General features: G+C 48.4%; 1 protein-coding gene across 1 annotated transcript; it reads left to right on the top strand.

Moving 5' to 3' along the window:
• Nucleotides 1-10384: 10384 nt before the first annotated feature.
• Nucleotides 10385-12695, top strand: LOC128721226 (uncharacterized). The gene is made up of 3 exons (XM_053814958.1): nt 10385-11880; nt 11948-12400; nt 12659-12695. Exons 1-3 carry the CDS (start codon nt 10385-10387, stop codon nt 12693-12695), a joined length of 1986 nt encoding a protein of 661 aa, XP_053670933.1.
• The last annotated feature ends 8556 nt before the right edge of the window (nt 12696-21251 follow it).

Below are 21251 nucleotides of genomic sequence, written 5' to 3'. Positions count from 1 at the left end.
GTTTCGCAACGATATGCGGAATGTGTGTTTCGGAATCGAGCGACCGTGCATGCCCGCGTGGGTTTCGGACGTTTTGGTGACAGAAAGCTAACCACTAGCATTGGCTAATTAAATTCATCAGCCAACTTGACTGGTACCTGCTGTTTACACAGCAATTTCAGACACGAACCGCTTCGAAGGGTGGTGAATTGTTGGCCAGCAACGCAAAGGACTCACTCCATAAGAAGACCCTTTCCTTGCTGGTGTCGCAGTACACGTTCACAAAGGGTTGGGAAAAGCGATTCGTTCGTTGGGTTTTTTTACACCAACAAGTTCTATTTTTTGCCGACTACAATAACGGTTCCCTCCAGCAATAACAGTAACGAAGAAACATCTCTTTAAAACGCTTCCGAAACACTTCCCTTGCAAAGTTCACACGACGATCCAAAACCCGTGACCCATTACGCAATCATTTGTCAACATCTCGTGAAAACACCATAAAACACCCTCCGAGACCGTGTAAATAAATCCCAGCACCACCCGACCCTTGTTTACACGCAACATTTCCGTTCGAGCCCGTTCCGCCGCCGGTGCGCTCAATTAGCCTTCTAAACCATCCCTTCGAGGGCGCCCCTCTCGGCGCCTTTGGCAAGGAAAAAGCGAAGGGTGCGAAACGCACAAGGGTTCACCACCGGTATGCTTCCGGCAGGGAATATCCTGATTTCCCCGCTTTAAACTGCCTGACGCCGGAAAGGGTGGCAACACGGAACAGCTCCTTCCGTTGCCTGGCTGCCGCGAACAGATCTGGCCTGCAATCTGTTGCACTCGCGGGCAGGTCGAAACGGTCCGGGAGGTCCGGCCTCTCGAGCGTCGATTGATCGCGACGCTGATCACGATTAGGCTAATGAGCTCGTTAAAAAATCGGCTGTTTCGAGGAACGGGCGATGACGTACAAATTAGCCCGCTGCCCGGGAATGCTCGCTGTCAGGTGCAATCTTCATTCGTTACTCGCAGCGAAGCGAACGGAAAACTCCTGATTTTCACCCGGTCCTTCTCTGAGGTCGTTCGTCGTTTGGCAGGTTGCATCGACCCACCGGTGAGTTGTGGAGAAGAAAATTACTCCAATCTGAGGAACCGAGGCCAACGTACTCGAGTTGGCATTCCCGAGACGCTCTAGCATGTCGGTGTTTTTCTGAGGCGCTGGTTCTTCGTGCGCTCGTACTCCCGCGAGGCGAGAACAATGCCTGATTGGGATTTTATTATTCCCCTGCACGTGGTCGTTTTCGCGGCTTGGCTTTCCCTTGGCTTTCTGTAGCTACTTTCACCGTCGGTCGCTACGTATTGCGAGTGAAGCTACACAATGGCAAAAGGATAATCGAACGCTCGGTGCGCAAGATTAGGGCCTTTGCGATGACAGGAAGCCGTGCTTGTGCCTGCCGCCTGGCAGACGGACGGAAAGAAAATTGCTTGGGCTTGCATCGTTTAATCATCGGAGCACCTTCTTTCGGTTGGTACTGACGACTCACGGGAACAACAAAGCTGCAGGAACAAGAACACACAATCCAAAACACAGTGGCCACTCTCCTTCAGCGAAACGTTTTCTCAATTCGTTCCAACGAGCCATCAACCATGTTCGCTCGAACAGCGTCTGCTCTTTACTTATTAAATCGACTAAAGCATCCTGCTAATGATCCTCAAAGTTGGTCGTTACCGAGTCACCGGTGAGAAGACCTACCCACCAGTGTAACGCAGCATTTTTCTCGCGCTTCCAACCAATACGGGCGCTTCCATTAGAATGTTATTAAAAATTCCATAAATCCCGCACCACCTGCCCAGCCAGTCGTCCAGCGTGGTACTGAAGTACGCTACTGGCAGGACATTCGGTCCCTGCTCTATCTGTTGGCTTATTATTATTTTTTCACAACCGTACCACCCAACTCGGTTGGCCTCCTTCTACGCTGCGCCTTCAGCGTGGCGCCTTTTCCATTATCGCTTTCGCATTCTTTCTAGCCCCGCTTCGGGCCAGCGTAATATCCGAAGGTCCTGGCGCATCGGTGATCCATACCGGTGGAAAGTTTCAATTTCAGTGCCCTTAATTATGCCCCGGCCGTGGCGGGCTAAGAAAACTCCGCCCGTAGGTCGTCGCGAGTCCACGGAGGTCTCGGAACAAGCGGCGATCTGGATCCGGTCAGTGGCATAATTACCGTATCGGAGATGATGGTTCGTTCCACGTTCCGCAATCAGCCACGCTACGATGGATCCGCGGAATGTGGGCTTTTATTCGAGGATGCTCGGTGAGCTGAACATTGAAATGGAAATTCCAATCCGGCCGACCGACGACCGGACCATTTTCGTCTTCCCTCTGTAGAGACCGGTCCGTGAATGTTTCGCCATAAACACCCCATGAACTCACAGGAATTTACCGCAAATGTCACCAAAGACCAATCCCCGTAGCCGGGTACAGGACGATGTGTGATCGGGACGAATTGTGTCTTGTAGTCGGTCGCAAAAAGAGGATTACCACTCCGGTTTCTGGGATATGCGTGACCTACCAGCTGGGGTTGGAAAAATTGCACTGGGAGTGGTGTGTTCCAGCAGAGTTTTTCCTTTCATCTTCTATTTTTCTCCCCCAGTTTTCACGTCACGATGAGCTCGGGTCGGCTTCGAAAGTAATTCTTTTGCCCTCCATTCTCAGGTCCACGGTTAGCTCTTGACGTCCGCGCCAGAATCCCCTAGGTGCGTCCAACGTGGGATGTAACGCATCGTATGTCACCCATCGGCACCTGCTTTTCGGTCCCGCATGGAATCAATTGTGAAAAGTTAATACACTCGCACGGCCCGACGCGGTAAGTCGAGTCGATGGGCGAGGCACCGATTGGCACGCGGATTTGCGGACAACCGCGGTGACACATTCCATGCTGGCGCGCTACGCGTGTCAAGAATGTCGTAACTAATTGAGATGTTATTGTTGGCAGATTATCTGAACGGCCGTGCGAGGGGATGGACTTTCACCGAACCGGTCCTAGCGCCCTTCTCAGGTGTCCTCCAAACGCACTGTGCATGGAGATAATTTGGGGGACACAGACGGCACGGTTCCTTAATCTGATTGAAAATATGTCAACGTTTTACAACGATAATAAACAACAAAGCCTCCCGCTCTCGGTAACGTCCGTCACAAGAAAGAAGAGATTATTTTCTTGAAAGCATTTTTTTAGGAAATTGCGTCCTGAAACGAGCCGATATGAAATGCATGTGACTCTTATGCTTGTGACTTCATATGACATCGTTATAAATTTGAAAGAATCTTATTGACAAAAAAAAACATTTCTCTCACCATTTTAACCATTTAAGCTGTTCTTAACCCTCGATTTGAAGAACACGAATACTTGAAGGCAATATATTCTCAAGCTCTGTCATCCGGGGCTAACATCAAACAAAAAGAACAAAACAACAACCATAGCGCTTCAAACTAGATCTGTAAAAATGATGCAACGTACTGACCTATTCTGTAGCTCCTCTCTTTGCCGTAGCACAATTTGTGAGGTTTTACGGGCATTTTTCCTGTTACAGCGTAGACGTCCACTCGACAGGTTGCTGCTTTGGTTGACTCGCATTGCTGACCACATTGTTAAAATGGGCACACTTCAGTAATCAAGCGCTAGCAGCATTTCAAGGATGTGTTGGCAGAGAAAAGTAAAACTAAAGTACACATAGTGATTTTCTTTCACCCTGACAAACCCACCCTCTGGCAATCGAGTGAGGCGCAATTACTGCGTTTTCACCACGTCCGTTTGTAGTTTTACCCCTTAGAAGAGGTTGGCCGCAGGATTCCCGGTGTGTTGCGTGGATCCTTTTAAGAGAAACACCATACACCGAAGGATAGCATGTAAAAGACTCGGATCGAAGGGTGCATCATTAAAAACATTCCACGAAGAAGAACCTCGAAGGGTGTCCATGTGTTTCAGCTGCGATTGATCATCCGTCACGCCCTGGCACGCTTCCATTCCGTCGGAAAGAGAGGGTGCTTCCGAGTCGGACTCCCATGCAGATGGACATTCCGTTCCGGTTCACATGTGAACCGTACGCCAGTCGTGCGATGTCCTTTTCAGGTTCGGACGGGAAGGGTTGGATCATACCACCGTATCCTCGCCACCGGCATGGAAATGAAGTTATTACCGTCGCAATTTAATTTTCATTTTACGCTTCTGTTTTGCCGGTAATTAACAGCACAATGTGCTGAACTCGGTACTCAGCGAGGAAGGAGGGCTCCAGACCGCTGGCGTTTCCTTCATGGGGCCAGTGTTTGAAGATGGCAAACAATGTGGAATTAATTGTTATTAAATTTGTGACCTTTGCTTCCACTGTCCCCTGCGCAAGCTCAGCGACCCGGTTTTATTAGCTCCAGTGGCCCGTAATTGGAATGCTGCTCGAAATTGAGACAGTCGCTAATGAACGTGGTAGCTGTGTGGAAATATTTCATACCGTCGCGGGGAGATGGACGAAACTGGCATCATCCATGGCCTGGTTAGTCAATTACACTCATTGTAACTCGTGGCACTTATTAGGGACATTCATTCGACTCAACCGACTGCCACACTTCGCCAAGTACATTAATTAATTGACGATTGATGAACATTTTCATTTTCGATTTCTGATACTGTTAGAATAACATTCAGTAGAAACACGTATCGTTGCTATTATTCAAGAAAAATAATATATAATTCAACTGCTTCATAGTGAAACTTTTAAGGATAATAATTTAGAAATGTTTCATTATATGCAAATTGCATTTAATAATTTGCTAACCTGGTGTACCTCATTATAAACACGTTTACTGTGTGAATTTATTAATCAAATAGTTTTATTCGTGTGATTGAATTGTTTTGGGCTGTTGGCTACTTGATTTCCTACACCGTCCCACTGGGAATTGGTGCTCGTTTTCGCCACTTAACCACCACTTGACGGTGGAAATGAAATTTTCCCGAAATTTATGCAAATTGATAAACTCTCCTTCATCATTACCACCATCTTGGCGATACTGGCGAAAGATTTACAACCTCTGTCGTCCTCAATGCCACTCTCGGAGCAATGCTGATAATAGCAGCAGAGCGTTTGCAGGGGGAAAAAATCCACTAAATTTCAATTATTATGCAAACAACGCGATCAAATTACGCCCACTTCATTATCGTTGCGCGTGAGTTCCATTTCGCTTCGCTGCTTCCATGGGCCGAATAAGGAAAGGCGCTAGAAATGGTAACTTGTTACATCGCGGACATCACGAGCCCTGGGGGTAATAATGCTCAGATCCAATCGCAACTCGTGGTGGTCTGTTTGAGCCGCCTTAGAAGCCCTCTGAGCCTGAGCCACTTCGTGGGAAAACCATGGGACGCAGTTCCTTAAGCCTTGCGAAAACAAATTAGTGGTTTCGGATCGATGGAGCCATTTTCAATTATCCGCACCAGCTTCCAGCTCCGTCGGGACGGAAGGAAAATGACCAACCCAGTGACCGCAAACCGGTGACCTACCGATACGTGGTACCTTTCCTGCGAGGACGGACGGCGTAATCCGTCACCGTCAGGGTGGATTACCCTCGGGGCTGATGGTACCGTAGCCATTATCCATTATTTGGAACCGCTCCGATAAAATCCTGCAAGTTTAATAAATCATACCATCCGGGTGCCTCGTGGCGTAGGTTGGACGGACACGATAGCGGAAAAATCGTGCATAAACGCACTGCACCTACACACTGCGCTAACCACCCATCCCGTATGATAATAACAATAATAAGATAATCTCCTTAAGCGCAATATGGCACCGGTGGAGGGGTTGGTAGGGCGCGGAAAGAATCCCTATCGCACTCGAACGGAAACATCCGGCTGCGGCAAACACACACACACACACACATACTCGATGCCGCACCAACAACAAAAGAACAACCTTCCACAGGCAAATATGCAGCGAGTGTGAGGCTTGCGGAAAATGCGCTTATAATGGTGGTACGGCTTGTCGAATAATGCCAATCCTGCGAACACTTACGACCACCATTCGTTCCCCCTGGTAGGCAGGAAAACCCGAGACACCGAGGCCTAGTTGCGTTTTCTCGTTTTCCCAAGACACCGCGCCTGCATTCGAAGGGTAGGAAAAGTCGACAACGGACCGGGATGGGACAGAATTTTACATAACCACCCATTCGGTGCTTGCTTCCGGAAGCGGAACTGCATCAGAAGTCGATCGATCCTGGCAAAGATTTTCAGAACGTGCGATGAGTTTCTTCGCACGCTCATACACACATGCACAAACTCGTGCAAATTCTATACATGTCGGATTAAATCTTCTTTTTCAAGATCTAGCAGGCCGTGAGGAACAAACACGGACGCAAATAGATATAGGTCCTTGCTATGTGACAGAATAATGTTTTTAAACATCCAAATAATAACAAGGATAATAATTAAAAACAAAATTTATTGTCTACATGCTATGGTTATCTGTTTTTGAATAGTGTTATTTATTGTTTTGTTTTGGTAAATTTTTGATGATGTATAAATCCTGCAGGCGTTGAAGCTCTCCTAAAATTCCTACAATTTGTTGCACAAGCCCTCAGAAAAGAATGTATTTTTCTCTCCCTGAACTTTCTTCTCCGCTGAAGCCCTTCAGCACATGCTCATGCCTGTAATCCCACGCGGTTCGCCACAACGCTTACAAGCGAGGCCGTCGCAAATTTCAAATTCTGCAACAGGCAATCTTCTTTGTCGATTACATTTTGTGCCGCTCCCAGCATCCCGGATCAGCTCCCGTTTCAGTTTTGGGACATCGTCCTCGGCGAGTGTTTCCGGAAAAGCCGGCGCACGGCCAGATTCCAGCTCGACACCGGCAAAGGCCCATCGTTTTGTGTTGCGCATTACGCGCCATTTTTCCACCTTTATGTCGGCTAAGGTTCCGTATCGTCGCATTTGGCACTAGCTTTCCGAACCACGGGCGCAATCTCGTGAAGTGATGGATTTTTGATTATGTTACCGAGAGGGGAAAATTCTTTCCCTAACGCTTAAAAAAACCTTTTTCGCACACCCTCCTGTCTGGATCGGGATGCAAAAATGATGGTGCGAGAAACTTGCCATGGGGCAGCTGAGGGAATATTTCGCAACAGAAAAGAACCCCATTATGGGTACATTTTTGCGAGACTTTACATGGGAAAATCCCTTTGCTGAATGGGACGCTCGGGGGGAGGCGTGGACGATTGGGTCGGTATCGCCATTTACGCACTCTATTAAATCTCTTGAAGGTAATTTCGTTTGATCGAAATTCAGAAAGGTGAGCCTCTGATTGATTATGATTTAGAAATAATCACATTTTTCTTCCTTAACGAAAGGATAAACCACGAGAGCCGAGGTTTGCAAAAGCGATGACCAAAAAAATTGAAATGCTGCGTCGTGTAGAAACTGATTAGCTTAAGTGCTTATTTAGTTAAGAGTTTATATTTAGTATTTTCGTTGGAAATGTATTAATGGAAACATTTGCCACCTTTGCTATTTCGACCACACTCCAAAACCAACTCGTTCTTGCTGCTCTACTTCGCGAAACTCATAGCAAGGAGCCATTCCGTAAATCAATATGGATTGGCACCATTCTTTGCGATTATCGAACGGTTGCATTCCGTGCACTTACGTTGATTTGTTTTCCCTCCATGCTCAAGATGCACGCTTACGGCACAATCCTGACGACTAATACCCACCCCAAGGACGAACGACGTCAAGCGTACAGACAATGGAACACGCGGCCTTTTGACCGCGTGCAATGTATGTAGCTTTCTTTTTTGTTTCCCATTTTCTTCACGGAACTGCAGCACTGCACCACAAGTGCAGCGCACAAAATGACATCCAGTCCACTCAAATCGCGGCTTGACCGCCTTGTTCAATTCTCTTTTTGTCGACTTAGCGAAAGCCCAATCAAGCCGATTGCGGAAACCTGTCAGCCGAACCGATGTCAGGTGCGAAGCCACAAATCCGCGCGATTTACCACCGACATGCCAGTTTTCCTGGACTGCAGATTTCCGGCGACGCCATCGGTCACGGTGAATCGATATTTCGGGCACTCGTAGGTCACTCGCTAGAAGGACGTGAAATTTAGACCAACGGCGAATGGCAGATGTATAAATCCACGTGCGGGGAAAAATGAAGCGAGAAAACTACCAGCAGATTTGCACATTGCACCATCCTTTGCCTCTCGCATGAACGTGACGCCTGTTTTTCGAGCTTATAATCCGCTTTCGCTCAGATTGAACCACCGGGCGCGGGAATGCTGATTTTGTCGACTTTTCCAAACAGCATCCTCCATTTCGTCTGGCTAGCAGATTTCCAGCATCGCGGTATTCAATGAACTGCTGATTGGGCTGCAACTATTCGTTTGCAATTTGTGTCCTTTTTTTTTTTTGCTCCATCAGTCATTCAAGCTAGCGATTCGTGCGCGAATTTTTGATCCCGATTGCTTCTGCCGCTTGTTGGATTTGTTTATGCATTGCAATGCAACCGATTAGCCGATGAGTCGTGATGATCAGCAATGCAGGCTGGGATGACTTACTTAAATCACATTCACATTCGCTAGAAGCTGAAAGAACCTGTACTTTGTAGGAATTGTTCATAGCTTAACCAGCCACGGCACGCAAAGAAGCGTTAGAAATTGCGTGTCTTATTCTTCTAATACATGCCTCGTGTAGTTTTGAGAATGCTTTACATATTCCAAATGCATGTACTTTAATGAAACTCTAAAATTCCAGCTAATCTGATGTAATAAAAAACTCTCTCGTTTATTACATTCACAACTAAGAAAACGACTTGTTATTTTTCCACTCTCGTCCCATTTTAATATTCTTTTTCATATTCCTTGCATCCCGTGCAGGACCCAACGTTCGCTAAATAACCGCTTACATTCATGACGATTCCCAAGACGTAATCTTCGGTTGCGCTCCGGCTCCGAAATTTTTCCACGGTCCGCTCGTCGGAAAAGTGCAATCCATCCGATTTATCTTTCCGTCCAGCTGGCGCTATTTTGCGGGTCGTGCGCGAAAAACGGAAAATGTTTACACTTGCCATATCCGCTGCAGTCTACGAAGTTGCACCAAAAACCTTGCAGCTTCACATTCGCACCGGATCATGAAATTCTCGCATATCGTTGGCGACAAAAAAAAACACGCACACACGCGCAACTATTCGCAAACATTCGCGTCGAGAATGAGAACATTCCCCGGACCTATGGGGAGGGGCCGGAGCTGGCACAAACAACCCGCTCTAATCGTCCCGGCCCGTCCCGAAAGCGTCACAAATCCGCGTCCGAAGGAAGAGAAGGTGCTGGGCCGGGTTGAGCTCAGGAGCAAAAAGTGTCCTTTTCCCGCACGGCCCATCCCCGGAAGCGTGCCAACAGACAGAACCGGGTATGCCGGGTTCGGATGAAATATCTCCGAAAGCATTCCCATTCTGGCGGAGGGATCCGATCCGTTGGAATCGGGTTCGGGATCGGGAACGGGCACCAAGGAAGACGATCCTTTGGAGCAATTTCACTATGGCGGAGCGTAAGGATCGAGTCTCTAGGTGAGGAGCCACAGCTGACTTCTCGCTCTTCCACCTTCAGTATGTATGAGGCCACCCTGCGGTAAATCCACCGGCCTAGTTCCTTGCAAACCCGAAACAGCACGCGATGACGATGGTCATGACGTCTGCCATAGGGATTCACGTTCTCGTGCTGGACCATCTCGCCCATCTTGTGCCACGCTATGTACATCGCTAAACCCTCCCGAACGTGTCGGCCCAGTGGCATCCCGCTCCAGCGTCGAGGATATCGGCCTGCAGCATGACTATGCGTTCGGTCTCCAGTGACTCTACAGCAGCTATCATCGACGTACGGGGCGTGACCAAGATGGCCGGGATGACAGATAAACGCGGACGTCCTCCCGCTGGATGCCAACGGCGAAAAGGAGACCACGTCAACTGCCGGCCACTGAGAGGAATCACTTGTTGCTGCTCGACATGCGCACGCCACGGGCCCGTGTTAGAGCGCGAATGCAAAAGGGCCCCGGTGGAGGACAATCTGCGAAGCATTTCCAAACGCCAGTGACGTAGGCGTTGACGAGTGTGCGCAGTCCGGCACGGTACGGCAAAAGGTCGCTTCGCAATTGGTCGCCTTGCTGGGATGGAGGTGATCCGCGTGTATCCTTGCCAGGGTATCCTGCAGTACGGGCAAGTGTCAAGCATCCAGTTCAGTTGGTAATGTGCCGTGCCGTGCGAAGGACGCAATCAAGTGGACGTGCGTCGTGAGTGGGGCCCTTAAGTGGTGTTTTTTTCGAAAGGATACTGAGCACTCTAGTGCCGTGTAGTGACAGTTCCAACGTGCCGTTAGTCGTGTGATGTGAGCTACGATGGACAGCTTAGGTGTCGCGAGTGAGAGCCAGGGAATGCTATTACCCGCATACGGTGCCACGCTTGACTATCTTCAGAAGCAGACTCCACAGCCGCAACACCAGCAACAGCAGCAGCAGTTGGAGATTACACCGACGGATTCGCCACCGATCAGTTACTTCCAGCAGTTCTTCTATCCTGCCGGTGGTGGTGGCGGCGACGATCCTTCGACATCACGTGGTCCACGTTCGAGGGAGTTTCCGAGCCCACTGGATCTCTCACTACGTCCGACGAATGTGCCCATGACACCACCGTCGACTCCGTCACCTCCAAGGAAACGGCTGAAATCGTACGATGAGTCCACAGCCGAGACACCCGTCATAGCAACTCCTCGGCCGGCTGTAACCTGGCGAAACGCTCGAAATCAGTTCTCAGACACGGTGTGTATCGACGACAAGCGTTACTACGCCAACACCACATTAAGCGAGCGACCAGAGGCATTCCAGTACCTCGACGAACGGGCTCGTTCGGCACCATTCCGATATCCACCGGTAGAGAGCAAGCCAGAACAGCGTGCCGATGATGGGTCACAGGAAGAGTTCATCGATATTACGGGTGTTGCTGCAGGACAACCAGCAGGTGATCCTGATCTCGACCACGATGGACCAGGATCTACGAGCTCCAACATCGACGTGGAGTCACTTGACAACGACGCCGATGACAGCAAGGAATCGATCAACATCGTTGACAGCGAGGAGAAAGAAAACACGGGTGCCGTACTGAACGAGGGCCAGCGGTACTTCGCGGACGAACGACTCCACCTACAGGCCATCGAGGGTTTTGCGAGGCTGTTTGAACGCAGCTTTCCGGCGGCCGGGTCAAAACGGAGTGCTCCTTCAACTGGACGTGCCTCAGGTTCGAAGGCAGAACGTCGTCGAAGCAAGGTCCGTCGGCAGGGTACAGTTGATGAGGACCACACGAGCCCAGTGTCTGGGACAATCATCCGGAAGCTACGTGACGGCGAGGAGCTCGTCGTACGCAAAGGTGACATCGATCCGGCGTTCAACGTGGTCGAGATCACGGACGAAGCGAAAGAGATCCTTTCGAAGATCGACAACAAGATCGGGTCGTACCTGTGTCAACTCTGCCGTGCGCTGTATGACGACGCGTTTGGGCTGGCACAACATCGCTGTTCGCGCATCGTTCACATCGAGTACCGGTGTTCCGAGTGTGACAAGGTGTTCAACTGTCCTGCCAATCTAGCCTCGCACAAGCGCTGGCACAAGCCACGTGGAGCACCAGCTGAGGGCAGAAAGCCGTCCACTGGCGGGTCATCAGGTGGGCAGACAAGATCAGCCACTGGATCAGGATCCGATCGGCAGGAGCGATGTACCTCCGAGGATGAGCCAATAGAAATTCTGGACACCTCCAACGACAACCAGCAGCCGCTGACGGTGCTACCGGTCGAGGAAGAAGCGACGTTTCCTTGTGGCCAGTGTGGCAAAACCTTCCGCAGGTACAAACCGTCCGACTTCGTTGGGTTCTGGCTCCAATGTGCTGCTTCATGTGTGTTCTCGTTCCAGGCAAAGCTACCTCCGGAAGCACGCCATTTCCCACCAGATGGAGCCAGCGTTGCTGCGTTCTTCAGCACTCGGAAGCGGCTCCATCACTACACCATCGTCTCTCACCTCCGATGGGACCGTTGTTCATGCCGGTCATCACCTTCTGACGGGATCTGCCGGAAGTGGTTCCTTTGCGGCGGCTTTCGACAAACTGACACGTCCTTTGACGACACCAACGTCGGCAGCTGCGGCAGCAGGTCTGTTTCCGTTTGCCGCGTGTTACGGTGGCATGGCAACACTGGCCGGTACCAACACCGGAAGTGCAGGTGCCAATGCGATTCCAACCTCAGCGCACTACAGCGAGCTCGAGAAACGTCGGTGGCAATCGCTCAGTGAGCTTTACTTGCAGCAACGCGAACGTCTGTCTGCGTTCCAGTACGTGCGGCAGCATCACTACGAGGATTACTTGAAATGGTGAGAGATCTTTTTGTTTGCGAATTAGTTACATTTGATGCGCTTCACTCGCAAAAGCGACTGATTCTGCGGTGTATGTATCAATGGCATTGATGCATTCAATAGTATGGATACTTCCGAGATAGCGAAGAGATTGATTTGTGCGCTAGAGTCATCTAGTTTCTGTAGCCTGCGGATAAACAATATCTATTTAATCGATGCTAGCACCTCAAAAGATTCTGAAGCATACATTCTTTCTTTTCTTTTTGGCACTTCCAGTTTTACTCCATTCCAGTTCGCTCGTGACAAAACCTGACCAAACATCCTGCGGCCAGTGCCACGCCTGGCCGCGGCTCCTCTCTGGCCGACGACACACCCGAACCAGCCCCCCGTCGTGTCATCTTCAACCCACGGCCAAGTTCCGCTACCACCACCTCCACCACCACCACCACCCCCACCGACAGTGACTTCTCTCACGCCACAATCCCACGTCACGATGCCAACGTCGGCCAGCTTGGTCACGAACGATATCAGCCCCAGCCAGCTAAATCACTCGAGCCCGGTTCTGGCGTCCGTATTTGGTGCGATGCAACCTCCAGCCGTGAGTGGTTTGTCTCACCAGTTGCATCCCGTGGCACCGCCTCCATTCGCCTCTTCGCGAACACTGCTGCAACACATCCACCAGCAACCTTCAACGGGATTCCGGAGCGACTAAGAACCGTCCCCTGGGAGAGCTGTGGAAAAACTCGTTACTAGCATAAATGTAGAACCTGTTTTGTAGTTTTAATAATTTGTCTCACTAGAATTGCTTCCGCCGTTGGCCGGATCTTTCTGATCCGAGCGCAACTGTGTTAAGGATCATATCTAATAAACCAGTACCGATATCAAACTGCATCAAAGTCAGCTATTCGACTATGTCGTACGTTTCCACCTACGCAGGGGCGAGCCATGATTAGATGGTCAACCGTAAGATGGTCGGTCAGCTGTCACGGTCAGCGACGGGATTTGGTACGGTTTGTCTTTCAATTTCCGGTTGGCGCAAGGTAATCGTTGTCCAGGCTATCCGCCAGACGGATATCGATTTGTGATTGACATTTTTGCTGCCGGTGCACCCCCAACCGGCACACCGGTTGCGTCAAACGGTTCGCTATTTGGGGATTTGTTTCGACCGATTTGGCTGTTTGTTTTACTCTGATTGCACTCGCTTCGGACACCCTCGGGGCGTTCGGTGGCCTTTTATTTTTTTCCCCCCCATTTGATACCATCCGAACGAAGCGAAGGGTGAGAATGGACTCACAGGGTGTGGTTGTCGCAAGGAGAAATCAAATATTTACCGTCGGCTTCGAGGGAAGGAACTGGCGCAGCGGAACTCTCCCGGGATATGGGGGAAAAAGGGACACGCGCCCGCTAGGAAAATGTCTTCGAGAGGCCGACGGTGTGGGACGATTTCCTTCTGGTAAGTAACGTGGGAAGTGTTCGGATTTGATTCCATTTTTGTCACAGAAATGCTATCACGGAGCAAAAGGAAACAGAAAGGAAACAAATTAAATGAAGGGCAAATTGGCTTTTATAATGCATTTCCTATCCATTAGATTGCCTTCTCACCGGTGCAATTGATAGTATTGGAATTGGTACGGTGATAATCTAAGGTGCTGAAATGTAAGTGAATCGCAGCAATGATTTTGAGACGAGTGTGAGATAAATCAATTACTTGCGTGAAATAATATGCTTTTTTAGGAAACAAAACAAGGAACCATGTCCATTGCAAGTACTCATTTTGAATTCAAATCAAATGATTATTTTTTAACCCACGTTTACCCAGAAATCTATCTCTTTTATCTGATGATTTTTTTGTCTCAAGAATTTAATGAAAATTCTCTTCTCAATCATCATTCTCAGCAAATTCCAAATAATGGAGGCTCCTGGTGCTTTACTCATTTTCAAAAAATCCTTCACAAATAAAATCGAAAAAAAGGGGAATTCGAATCGAGTAAAGTAATCTTTTTTAGATAGAATCATTACCCATAAATCGATTTCTTTGATTTAAGCAATCTTTATCTCATATTTTACTCGACGCTAAATAATGGAGGCTCCTGGTGCCTTATTCATTGTGCAAGAAGAAAGTAACCTACCCAATATTTCAACATGCAGATAAAACCGATTGAAAATCAAGATAAATGCTCAAAAATGCATATTTAGCATGATTTTAGAGCTTGTTTTGATAGTCTTATCTATGTTGAAGCTTACAGAAACCCTTTACGACCTGCTCTAATCTCGCGTCCACAATCCATCAGCTTCCGCAAAAGGCCACACAATGGCGATAAAAACTATACCGTAATTCATCCGCTAAGCTGAATATTTCATGCACTACACAAATGACACAACGAGGGTCGCGTTCTCACGAGCCTGTTCCGACATTCAATCGATTGATGTGCATAAAGTTGTTCCGCAGAGCAGGTGGCGAAACGAGCAAAAAATACATACACGCACCCTTTTTAAAACCTGTCACAAACCTGTCACACAACGATGGTTCAGTTGTTTGCGGTTTAGTGGATGCAAGGCACACACAAAAAAATACTGTACAGTTGAAAGAAGATACCGGTCGTAATTCCACCGAAATAACAGTCTTTACCACCTCGCATACCTTTCCAATTAAACCCGGCGTATGGTTGCAACTAGGTGCAGCTGCAGTCGGCCGGGCACTCCCGTGCCATCGTTTGTGCATCGTTTGTTTTCTGAATTATTGACGAGCGTTGACATTGTGTTGTAATTTTTGCTGCCAACTTCATTTTCCGGCTCAATCGGATGACAGCTTCGAACCTGCGTTGAGAGTCGCAGCAGATAGACGACACGCGGAATTAAGTTCTTAGGACGGCGATGAATGATTGATGATCGCGGGCACAGTTCGCTGGGTTGCCTGAAAGCTGCGAGGATCGTCAGGAGTGTGAGGCTTAATGACAACTCTGGCCGATACGGACCACCCCGGAACGTTCGCTAATTACGGGGGCATTTATGAGGGCCTAAGCCGGCCGGTACTTCCACGACGAGGGCACCAATTGAGAGCGCACGAGCTGCCGTAGCCGATTTGCGTTCGGCAGCATAATTGGGGGGAGGTGAATAGTGCCAGTGTCAAGCGACAGGTGCTCTAAAGTACACGCCTTTTGGCAAACTATAACGCGCGAGTTGTTGGTCGTGACTCTAACAACTCAATCTATGCCTAAATGTATTGATTAAGTAGATATTTGTCAGCCAAATCGGGGCGGGCACAGCTAAATGAATGGAATTAACGCATATGGCAATCAGCTTAATGGCATGTTTGTTTTATCATTGTAATCTGTGAGTCGTTGATTGATTTAATACATTGAACGAAAACGTGCATCGTGGTTAGCTTGTTAAAAGTTGACTAGAATAAGCAATCCTCGAGTCTAACCGACAATATTTAAAGTAATTATTGGTTAATCAATTGATATGAGTTGCTCAATGCAACCGATCAATTCCATCCGTTTATTTGAATCGATGCATCAGTTTACAAAATCTACAGCATGCAACATTGCGTGCAATAGTGTGCGAAAGCTTTTACGCAAGATTCACATATTAAGCTTGACGTCTAGAGCTTTCTTGTAGTTTGAAATCTGAGCTTGGTAGGGTTGATATGTAGATGGAATCATTGGTTGTCTTTATGACTATCAACTCAATAAATCGCTATTTTTTGTTTAACCGATACAAATCAGCAAAAGGGGGTTTTATTAGCCCTGAGTGGTATCCATTCCTATATTATGAAATTAGTGATTAGCCTTGATCAAAAACCATGATGATAAAGCTTTTGCAAGAAGGAGACTTATTGCTCCTTTATTCAGATTTTCTGTTGTGAATCCACGACGTTGGATCAACTGTTATTACGTAATGCAGTCAGTTCAATCTTTCCTAGCTCCGTGGTATACCCTGCGTGGTCTTTTCCGCATGTAGGTGGCAGATTTCCCGATCTCATCCATGAGCTATGAGTGGTAGAAGAATTTCCACATTTTCCGCAAGTTGTTGCCGCAAACTGTTCCCGATAACATCCGTTGTGGATGGTAACAGGCGCTGCGGCGTCCTGCCACGTTGGTAGCATTTAATCCCTCGAGGGCGAAAGAGGTTGCCCAAAATTGGACGAAATCCAAAGTGCACCAACACAAACCCAATCCAACCGTAGCGCAAAACAGTCCGGATTCTAAAGGCCAAGGTCACATCACACACCCGCATATACACAAACACATCCGACCGTGCAATTCCACAGTACGGGCGCATTCGCGCATCGCAGCTAAATTCACCAGTAAAAGGACGGCAAGCATATAAATCCGAGGAAAAACAAGTAGTCCCAGCTCATGCCATTGTCTCGCTTTATCGCTCCTTGGCCGCACCGAGGAAGATTTCCATCCACGTGGTATCGGTGTGTGCGAACGGTGTCGATGGAGTTTCGTAGCACGTTTTGCTCGTTTTTCTTTGTTTTTCCCTGACACCCCTGCCGCTTTGGGTACGAGAAGGTGGTTTGAAGGAACAAAGCAAGGGGTTGATGAGTTTCACGGCCAGGGTCAAACCGGCACCCTCGATCGGAGGCTATTGTGGCACATAGCAAAGGATTCGGTATTCCGCAGCGTTGTCGTTTAAATTCCCCAATCAATACGCTGGTCGTCGCAATGTTTCGGGGAAATGATAATACCATCGGCCTAATGGTTCGATATTATTGTGCAATTTGCACTTCGGGTAAGAACAAAAATAACTACCAAGCTCGGCCAAGGCAGCGTTGAGAGATGTATGACATTTTTCGCCATTCGAAAATTACCAAAAAATCAGAGTGGCATTTTCTTTCACGCCAATCTGTGTTGTTTCTTCCGGAGGAAAGAAAATGCACCCCATACGCATGCGCACCTCGGTGCAGGATTCATACCGAGTGAGGAAGTAATGCAGCGGCACTGGGGCGGAGGTGAGTTACTTGCTGCTGCAGGTTCATCCGGTAGGGGAAGCTAATTTGAGGAAAACAAAATCAACGGAACACATTGCTAAACATAAACAAACCGTTTGAAATAAACCGGAGTAGACTGGAATTTTCTTCTGGTAAGACGATGAAATTTTCCTTAGAGTTGAATGGTGTTTAACCCATTTGAAGAGAGCGAAAAGTGTAAAACTTGGAAAAAAATTGTGGAAAAATGCCACTAAATCCACCTTACAGCTTACTTTCTACTTTCGTAATCGATTTGGCCCCCTCAATCCCCTCGCCATGTCGATCATGTGCCGTGCACATTTTTTAACATTTACATGCTACATCGAAGCCAATGAGCTTTGTTGTGCACGAGTGTGTGTTTGTCAGCTGTCGCTTTGACCGGGCACACCTTGCGCGCGTGCTATTGGGTTGGGTAATTTACTTTCCACCCTCACAAGCCGGTAAGCAAACCGATGTTGGATCAATAAACGACCCAAATTGTATCAGCATCATATCGGTGAAGGCACACTCAAAAGTGTAGGAAATCAAGCAATGACCTTTTTTGTTCTTGAGCAGACAAAACGCCTCGAAAATGGGCACTAGCGTCATGCCAAAGTGCTGCCAAAATTTCCTAAATCCCTCCCGAGTGAATGCCCGCCTCGGTATTTTCCGTTACTGCTCGCGGTCCATTTGCCACCCGCGTGGAAAACTTAAATATTTACTGCCCTAGGTGCATCTCGCCAAGGTTAGTCTTTACAGTCCACTCCACGGACGTTCTCCAGTCCGCCGCCGAGGATCGGTAATTTTGTAATTCTAATTTCGGATCCAACCCCTTTAGTGCATTCCCGTACCGTGATCGGTGACCTTTCGTGTTATATGCCCACCCTGTACTATAATAAATAAACCTTCGCCCCCGATCAGCTGCATGTAGCTTGTGCTGAATGTGTACATCTGGTAAGAGTGCATTTTATCACGTTCAGCTTTCTTTGCCCGTTGCCCTCCAATAAAATCGCAACCGTATGTCGATCGTGTGCTCACCAGCGCATTCCTTCGCAAAACCCAGCCTGCCTGGGACCGAGGCCATCCTATCGATTGAGAGCATAGGCTAGAAGCACATGCAGGTTACTGGTGAAGGTTATTTGAGAGAATGTTTTGGTAACCGGCGGGATTGCGAAATCCTCGCAAGCTGAGCAGATTTCTACGAAGCTTTACGATAACTTTGAACACATATAATACACTCCATTTTTACAAACTGAGGTAAAGGAATGGGTATTGCTCTATCGCTTGGTAGACATTATATCTTGCTGATGTAGCAACGTGTGCGAGCTTCAGCGCGTTACGAGAAGCTGTGCTCTATGATGCTTTGCAAGAAGGAGAAAATTTGCCTACGACGCAATTCGCTTGCACCGGAGAGGCACATCTTTCGCCTTCGATTCGGCGCTTGGAGCCGGTGCTTTCTTTTCGTTCCCCGTTGGCTCGCTGCCACATCCGCTTCCGTTTTCTGGCGCGCCACAAGCGTTCCATCTCGCTCGGCCCTTGCGTTTGAGTTTCTCTGACTCGTAATCTAATCATATTATCTCGCACGACCACCATCGCAGCGGCAATGCAACATTACAGTTAACGCTACAAGCCCCAATTCCCTTCAACGCCCTAATCGAAGGTGTAAGAGAGCCTCGATTAAGGGCTAGATTTGGATGGCTATTTTTGCATCATTCCCAGCACCGAAGGTCGTATGGTGTGGGCCGTTCGATGGCTCCAAAGCTGCGAGATGACATCCGGGAGCGCATGGGCCAGCCATTGCCAAATGCAGTTGATTTCCCGACACTTCTCTACCCCGTGAAGGAAAACCACTATGCAGGACCGAAATTCACCCTTGCATCTGGCGTGGTTTTGTTCGCCCTGTTTGTTGTTATTTTTGGCGAAAACAACAACATTGCGCGATGGAAAATATCGAAATAACAATCATTCGACAGCTCCACCACACGGATGGCTGGTTGGCACGAACATTCAGAAAGGCATTTTCATTTCATACCAGCCCTAAACAAAGGGAACTCGACAGCCCTTACACACAAACACCTACGAGCGAGTGTTCCCTGTCTTTCCTTGTGTTGGTGTGGAAAATTTTCAAGCTCAAGTTCAATCGATTTTTCCAGGCAAGTTCGGTTCACCCTGCAACGAGTGGCGACCTTCAAAATCCTGCCCGATGGATCCTAGCAGCCCGTGCGCACGCACACAGCAGCAAGCGCGCGAACGCGCCAACACGATCCTGTCAAACGAGCGATGGCCAGCGAGGTGGAAAAATCGATGCCAAACATGACAACGCGTTTGCCCACGTCCACCCATGACCCGCCCCACGCCAGGACCCAGGCCGTCATGTTTTATTCAGCAAGGATACTAGCGTTTTCGTCTTCACGTAGGAAAAAAAACGCGCAATCCTGCAAGGGTCCTGAAAGCTGCCCGCCATTGCAACCGGCGGTGCGTTTCCTACTTTTATTCTTGAGCGCAATTTTGCAAGGCTTGCTTTGCGTCAGGATTTTATCTGATGCTCAAAAGAGCGAATCAAGCCTGATGGAAAACTCCGAGCAAGCGAGAAAGAAGATCGCATGTACGGTGTAGAAATGCACTTTCGGAGTCACTGCCGCTGTTTGAGTGCCTGCTCGTTCTGCACGGTGTGATGAAGCAGTGCACACGATGTAAGCCTTTTGTAACACCAAGGACACGGTGGTGTGCAGTAACCGGCCGTTTTTCTCATATTTTCCTCGGGTTTCGCCGATTATCATACGTAGGGGTAAAAATATTATCACAACCCCGTCAAAGCTGACGAGCAAAGCAGTGTTGAAGCAGATTGTACCAGTAGAAAAAAAGACAGCAGCCTAGTGAAAAACGCATAAAGGAAACCTGGAAACTAGCTGTGTGTTTAGCAAGTGTACGAAACAACGCTTGAGCCTGGTAAGTAGAAATTTCACACCAATATCGATTCATCAATTGACATCAAAATTTCCTAGACATAGACAAATCATCCTCTACGTGGAGTTTAAAAGCAGATTCCTTTTAAGTAATAAGTAAAAACATCCCCCAAAACCCTTTATCGTTCGATGAAAGATAATAGACTGTGCGTATGTGTGATTCAGCTCACTTAAGTCACAGTTTCAAGCAGGCCATGAGACACTCCAAACAAGTAAAATCGATTCTGACACTCGTTGCTTGTTGGAGCCGCAACCGCAATGACCTTACGTAATGCCGCTTGCTCGCGTCGCCGCCAGTAATAGAGAACCGTTCGATGCATCCGCGGTATTGAAACAAAGGGTTGAAAAAAAAAACACCAACAGCCGCGACCGCAAATCAACCGGGAACAACGCGCTGGTTGACTCAGATCTGTCCACCAACCGAAGGGGGGAAGCATTTATTAAATCACACACGCAACTGCCAATTTGCAGCTGAACGTACAGTACGCTGCGATCGTGGATGATTAGCTCGCGCAAACAGGGGCGCAAATCATTGCAAATGGGAAAAGCGAATCATTTCGTGGAAGTACAAACGCGTGAGAATGCATCCAGTTGACGAGTCACGGAGCTTGATAGGGGTAGCTTTGCTGGTGCTCTTGAACATCATAAATTACTATACACTCTAAAATCACAATTGTTCATGTGTAGTGCAATACTTCACCTACCCACGCTATTCACCGCCCCCTCTTAGGACTGCAGTTAAGGAATCGATTTTGCCTGTGGCAGGTTGTGTCGACAAAAGTCGCACCGCACTGTATTACTTCGAGTTGAGGTAAATCGCACTCCTCGCGGCGCACGGACTTGCTAATGGCCCTTCATCACTCCCTCCATCCCAACCACCCACTCTCCCTTCATTCCCCCATCAGCACAATCGATGCATTTCATCATCGGTGGAGGTAAGCCTGCA

This window comes from Anopheles nili, chromosome 2, assembly GCF_943737925.1.
Source record: "Anopheles nili chromosome 2, idAnoNiliSN_F5_01, whole genome shotgun sequence".
NCBI lineage: Eukaryota > Metazoa > Arthropoda > Insecta > Diptera > Culicidae > Anopheles > Anopheles nili.
Note: the sequence above shows the minus strand (reverse complement) of the source record. Positions and strands in the feature narration are given on the sequence as shown.

Excerpts from the sequence above, each read along its gene's own strand:
- LOC128721226 (XM_053814958.1), top strand. The coding sequence starts at position 10,385 with ATGGACAGCTTAGGTGTCGCGAGTGAGAGCCAGGGAATGCTATTACCC. Across the intron at positions 11,881-11,947 it reads TGTGGCAAAACCTTCCGCAG|GCAAAGCTACCTCCGGAAGC; the intron begins GTACAAACCGTC and ends TTCTCGTTCCAG. Across the intron at positions 12,401-12,658 it reads TACGAGGATTACTTGAAATG|TTTTACTCCATTCCAGTTCG; the intron begins GTGAGAGATCTT and ends TGGCACTTCCAG.